General features: G+C 42.7%; 1 protein-coding gene across 1 annotated transcript; it reads left to right on the top strand.

Annotated features, from left to right (window-relative positions):
- LOC149202817 (uncharacterized) lies at positions 1-597 on the top strand. Its single transcript, XM_089401692.1, has one exon. It carries the CDS (start codon positions 1-3, stop codon positions 595-597), a length of 597 nt encoding a protein of 198 aa, XP_089257818.1.
- The last annotated feature ends 6,304 nt before the right edge of the window (positions 598-6,901 follow it).

The following is a 6,901-nucleotide window of genomic DNA, read 5'->3' as shown; positions in this document are numbered from 1 at the left end:
ATGGAATTTGCTGATAGGGTTCTGGTGGGTCGCATCAGAGGACGAAATTACTCGGTTGCACGATTAAAGGCTTCGGCTACAGAAGTTTGGGGACAACACTTGGTCGACATACCCTTCGTGCAAACCTTTGTGAGGGGATGGTTTGCACTGCGCTTCGCTCGTGCCGATCACACAAATTGGGTACTTTCCTCTTTCTGGCACTTTGAACATTCTTCGGTACTTCTGAAATGCTGGACTCCCATGTTCGATCCGGCCACGGAACAGATCGGAATCGGCCCTGTTTGGATCAGACTCCCAGGTCTTCCCCTGCAATTTTGGTCCGAAGATATCTTTCGCAGAATTGGCAATGCAATTGGGGTCTACATGGATTATGATAAATCATATCTTCACACTGGCATGATGGCATATGCGCGACTTCTCATCAATCTGGATACCAGGGGGGGTCTACAAGAATATATCACTATCCAGTGGAGGGACTTCTCCAGGAAACAGATCATAGACTATGAAGGGATCCCTTACAGATGCCGCCGTTGTCATAAGGTTGGTCACCTCTATTGGGACTGCCCACTTCTGAGAAAAGGGCCGACACCAGCATAGGATGCGACACAGGATCGACCCTTCTCACCTCCTGGTCACCCTCAGACTGCGGTGCCCGCGGGGACTCCAGTACAAGTTGAAGCTGATCCTCCCTTACCGACTGCATCACTGGCGGAAGCTCCCACCCGTGCATCGCCTGCTCCCGTCCCAGATGTCTCTGATCCGGCGGGCGACGATACACCGGGTATGTCAGCTGTCTCCACTTCTAATTTACTCTCTTCTTTGCATGATCTGGCTGCATCTGTCTCTATGCATCGGGCTGTACCCTCTTCTTCCCCCGCATCGGTACCTTCCTTCCCCTCTCCCCGAGTGCCCTTTCCCTCCTCCTCTCTCAATTGTCCCATCCCCTCCCCCTCTCTCTGTGAACCGCCTTGTCCTCCATCTCTCCCCCCGCTGGCGACCGATCAGCTACCTGAGCCCATTTCCTCGGCACCCCCTCGGTACTCTCTCCGCCCTCGGACTAGAGGGATTGGTTCTGACACTATTGGGCTGGTTCTCGACCCACCGCCTTCTCTCCAGAAGCTCTCGCGAGGACGACCATCCCGTCTTTCAAAAGCCAGACATGCGGTTGATGCCGAAGTCGCACTTGGTCGACAACAGACCATCTTCAGGGCCCTTAGAGCAAAAAGCCCTGCCACACATCCGACATGAAGATCATATCCTTCAATTGCAGGGGGTTTGCTAGTACACCCAAAAAACTAGCCCTTCGGAGACTTCTCTCCCTCTCTCTATTGGACATCATCTTTTTGCAAGAAACGCTCTGTAATGCAAACTCCCTTATACCATCCCTCGAGGCTTGGTTACCTAACTGGACCTTCCACGCTATAGATGCTTCAGGGAGATCCGAGGGTCTGGCAATTGGTATCAATAACAGAGCGTTGAGAATAATAAACACATGGGGTGGCAGAGGATTCATTGGCATCGATGCCTATGTACAGTCTATGGAAACTGTCCTTAGGCTCATCAATGTATATGGCCCTTGCTCTGACAGAGAGGCCTACTGGCATTCTCTCTTGACCTCTTCTCTCTTTCAACAGGATAACATCATCCTGGGAGGGGATTTGAACTTCACATTGGGCTTCTGCGAATCATGGGGGCATGCTGCCAGGACTGACCCTTTCTCGGATACCATATCCACCCTGCTGGAGGAACACCACTGGATCGACACCCCCATGACTAAACTGCAACACACATGGTCAAACAACAGGAGTGGTGATCAGAGTCTGGCCAGGAGGCTTGATAGATTTCTTATTAAAGAACCCCTCCACAACAGGATTGCTCGTATAAGGCAATGGGTGGGATCTGGGGGCATATCCGACCACAGACCTATTTATCTGGAATTCTCTGATATTCATAATAAAGTAAAAAGCCCCTTCAAATTTAACTCCTCCTGGTTAAAAGACCCATCCTATATTCAGATGGTCACAGAGTACTGGCAGAGCCGCCCCATAGAAGAGGAGGAACATTTCACTGAGGGCTTCATCAGGAAATTATCGGAGCTTAAAAGGATCTCTAAGGCCTGGGCACACCAAAAGAGACTCCGTGATGATCAATCTTTGCGGGAGGCTGAGGACTTCATTGCTGCTCATGAAGAGGAGGATGGTGGTATCTTTCCCACACAGGAAAGGAAAGACCTTTACATGTCTCATATTGCAAAGAGATCCCAGATCCTGAAGGACAGGGAGGAAAGATGGAGGCTTCGCAGCCGAGCCATTTGGCTCGCTGAAGGGGATGACAACACTCGTTTCTATCATAGATTCGCCAATGGGAGAAAGGCTATCAATACCATTTGGGAACTAAAAGACGAACAGGATCATGTGGTCACTACACAGAGGCATCTATCTAAGCTCGCATCAGACCACTTCAGAAGCATCTATAAAGCCCCCCGCGAATCTAACATTCTTGAAATCATGAGAGTGGCTGAGCATTTCCCCAGATTCGTTGATCCAGAGGAACATGATGATCTCACTAAGGAGGTGACTTTGGCAGAGCTGGAAGCAACTATCAAATGGTTCAAAAAGGATAAAAGTCCAGGTCCTGATGGCTGGACCATTGAATTCTATATTGCCTTCTTCGACATACTGGCAGATGACCTATTGAAAGTCATTGAACTCTGCAGACAATCAGGCAGGATCTCCATGGCCATCAAATCCACCTTCATCGCCCTTATCCCCAAATCTGATCAGCCTGTATCTTTCAATGACTTCAAGCCCATATCGCTTTGCAATTGTCTCTACAAGATTATTGCAAAGATTATAGCCAACCGACTGAAGCTTATATTATCCCGCCACATCTCATCTGAACAGTTTGCCTTTCTTGACCATCGTCAGATTCATGAAGCCATTGCCACTGCACAGGAACTCCTCCACACCCTCCACATTAAAAAGCAAAAAGGCATGATCCTCAAAGTCGACCTCACTAAAGCTTTTGATAGAGTAAACTGGTTACACATCAGATTACTCTTGACTCACCTCGGCTTTCCCTATACTTTCATTAAATGAGTCATGTGTTGCATTTCTGAGGTTGCCTACAGTGTTCTTCTTAATGGGGAGGCCACTCCCTTCTTCACCTCGAAAAGAGGTCTCAGACAGGGCTGCCCCCTCTCTCCTCTTCTACTCCTACTGATCATGGAAGGCCTGAGCAGACTTATCATAACAGCTAAGGACAGACATCTGCTCTCGGGTATTTGCATATCCAATAATTTTCACCTCACGCACTTACTGTTTGTGGATGACATTCTCATATTCCTCAATGGAGGACTGAGTGACACCACAACTCTCCACAATATATTTCTTCTATTTCAGCTTGCTACTGGGATGATGATTAATGAGGGTAAATCTACTATCACGACTGTTGGCTGCTCTCGCCATGAATCTGCTTATGCAGCCCAGCGGTTCCCCTTCACCTCAACCAGGCTATCTGATGGCATCAAGTACTTGGGGTACAGGCTGAAACCCCTTGGCTACAAAATAGCAGATTGGACTTGGCTCCTTGCCAAAGTGGAGAAAAGACTCCATATCTGGTATCATAGATACCTCTCTAGAGCCGGACGCCTCACTCTCATTAAAGCTGTCATCGAAGCCACGCTTGTATACTGGATGACACTGGCTTGGATACCCCGAGGAGTCCTAAACAAAATACAGAACATATGCTCCAGATTCTTATGGAAAGGACAGCAACCTGGGAGAATCTTCGCCTGGGTAAAATGGGACACCATTGCCAGACCTAAGAGATGGGGTGGCTGGGGTATCAAGCGACTTGATCTGTTTGCTAAGGCCCTAACTGCCAAACTATGCTGGCTACTCCTGACTACAGACAGCCTCTGGTCACGAGTGGCACAAGCAAAATATATCAGACCCTCCCATCTCATGGACTGGTTTTGTCGACATCACAACCCAGGTCCCAATATCTCAAATATTTGGAAGGCTGTATTACTCTCCCTCCCGCTTCTCAGGGAAGGCATCACTTGGCGCATTAAGAGTGGACAGGACGTGAGGATTGGCATTGACCCCTGGGTAGGATGCGGCAACCTACACAGGCTCTCGGATGATCTCATCAGACACCTTCATGACAGGGGGATAACTCACATCAATCATATAGGGGACAATGCAAACTCTACATTCCTAGAACAGGCCTGGTTCACATCTGCAACCTTGGACATCCCAGAACAGTGGCAGCCTGAATGGAGCGCATTTACTGAGGCCCTCACTCAGGCCAACATCAGACTATCTGAAGGGCCCGACGAACTCATATGGGCCATCGCTAAACATGGACGTTATACTCCAAAGGAGGGATATCTGAAGCTTATGGAACCTTATAAGCCCCCGGACATCAATCCTCAATGGAACATGATCTGGGAATTACAGGCCACACCTCGCTGTCGTTTGCTCATGTGGAATATCATTTTCGACAAGATCCCCACGGGAGTAAACCTCTTGAAGAGATCCTTTCACGGCCCTTTCAGATGCCATCTCTGCTGTTGTGAAGAGGAGAGCACTGATCATCTATTCATCCACTGCTCTGTCATACGAACATTCTGGCACAACATTTCTGCTCATATACCTGACCTCAAGGATTGGCATGGATCTAACAACAAGGAAGCTTGGAACAATTGGATTAAAGACCACGCGGACAGACTCATTAACTTACCCCTGCTCGTCTCTTGGGCCATTTGGATCGCCCGTAATCACATCATCTTTAATAACAGGCCCCCTAATTGGCCATCCATCCCGAGTCACACTATTGCTAACTTCAATCTTCTGCCTACGTCTGTGAGGAGCATTCCTACCCGCACTATCACCCCCCTCACCATAGATAGAACCAAGCCTTGGGCCTTCTTCGACGGCTCTGCCCAGGATACTGGATGTGGCGGGGGTGCTGTCCTTTATTTGAATGAATCCCACTGCTTTAAGATACAGATCAAATACCCAAATGGCACCAATAATTTCTCTGAGCTCAGCACAGCCAAACACATCATATATTTTGCTATACAAAAATAGTGCAGACATCTCCAACTATTTGGCGACTCCCAGATTGTTTGCAATTGGATAAATTCTGCATCACATTGTTATACTTACTCTTTGAGAAATATCCTTGATGAAGCCAAAAGACTAATCACTTCTTTGAATCTTTTGATTGTCGTCATATCTACAGGGAGCAGAATGAAAAAGCGGACCAACTGTCAAAAGAAGCAGCGCACAACCATCTAGAACAATGGCTGATACAGGAGAAGATTGATGGAACCTTCCATCAATATTATCACCGGCCCTACATAGATCATAACAGGAATGGGTCACCGACCCATCCATAACTATAGATATGGAAATGGCTATCTCTTTTTGTGATATGGTTCCTTTTTGTTACAGTTCATCATGACTATTACAGTACTCCCTGCGTGGAGCCAGACTTTGATATTTAAAATTTTGTATATATAACATACAGACTCCCTGCGAGGAGATCCAGAACACTCAAGTTATTTACTTTTGCTGAACTCAGGATGGTCAATGACCACATATGAATATGCAATATGCATCTGCAAAATGTAATTTCTCCCTCTTAATAGAAATTACGACTTTTTCCTAATGGGAAAAAAATAAAATAAAATAAATTTATCTTTTATTAATAATAAAATTAGAAAGAATAAATTATCATTAATAAATATGAATTTAGTTATTATTATAATATTTATTAATCAATTAATTAATTAACTTATTAGAATTAAGATATAATAATAACTAAAAAAATTAATAAAATCCATTCAACTAATTAAACTAATTAATCATTACAAAATTAGTCACATTATAATAACATCATACAAATACTATTAATAATAATAAAATTAAAAAACTATTCATTAAAAGATCTTTTAATAATAATAATAATAATAATAATAAAATACAAATTATTATAAAGATTATAATAAAACTTTAAACATGGTTAATAATTATTATAAATAAAATTAAAATAAAAAATTTAAGCCGACCTCATATCCTTAAAATCAAATTATCTTATTACTATTTATCCTTTCACTAAACTCTTTTTCTATCATCATTCAGTGATGGATCCTTGTTGGGATTTGAAACGTTGACAAGTATGATTCTTAAAATCAAATTATCTTATTACTATTTATCCTTTCACTAAGCTCTTCTTCTATCATCATTCAGTAATTGACCTGATGATGGATCCCTGTACATTGACAAATATGATTATTATTGTGGATACTTCGAGATTCAACTTAAAAAAAATGAACCACAGATGCTTGAAATCCAAAAATATTTACTTTAATATAAAATGCTACAACTAGCATGATGCATTGAAAACATTATTACAATAATGATTTTGAAAGAAACAATGTTTTATAGTGATCATAAAATATGTCATTGATATTTATAATCATATATATAAATAGTTAAAAAAAAAAAATAGTATTATTGACTTCTAAAGCGTGCATTTTGCTATACAATACAAACATGCATTTAACTATAATAAATTTTTGCACTTCCCATGTATTGTGTGAAATTGTTACTCTTAAGAAGTTGTATTATAATGTGGATTTATTAGATTAACTATAATCACTTTTTGTGCTTCCAATAGATTGTAAACTTTGAAGAAAATTATTTTAGTACCCTAACAGTAACAACAATAATTGTCTAATTGCAAAATTTTATACAGTTTATTAGGTTATATAAATATGGATTCTACATTATACTCTATATAGTGTACTCTTCCAGTGTATTAGTTATATAGCGTTGACTTTGTAAATGTGAGGATTCTTATGATTTACTTCCAGTGTATTAGTTATATA

The sequence above is a fragment of the Pinus tabuliformis genome, chromosome 2_1 (assembly GCF_031772625.1).
Source record: "Pinus tabuliformis cultivar Carrire ecotype Pingquan chromosome 2_1, CPIR1, whole genome shotgun sequence".
NCBI classification, from domain to species: Eukaryota; Viridiplantae; Streptophyta; class Pinopsida; order Pinales; family Pinaceae; genus Pinus; species Pinus tabuliformis.
This window is presented reverse-complemented; position numbering and strand designations above follow the sequence as displayed.

Excerpts from the sequence above, each read along its gene's own strand:
- LOC149202817 (XM_089401692.1), top strand. The coding sequence starts at position 1 with ATGGAATTTGCTGATAGGGTTCTGGTGGGTCGCATCAGAGGACGAAAT.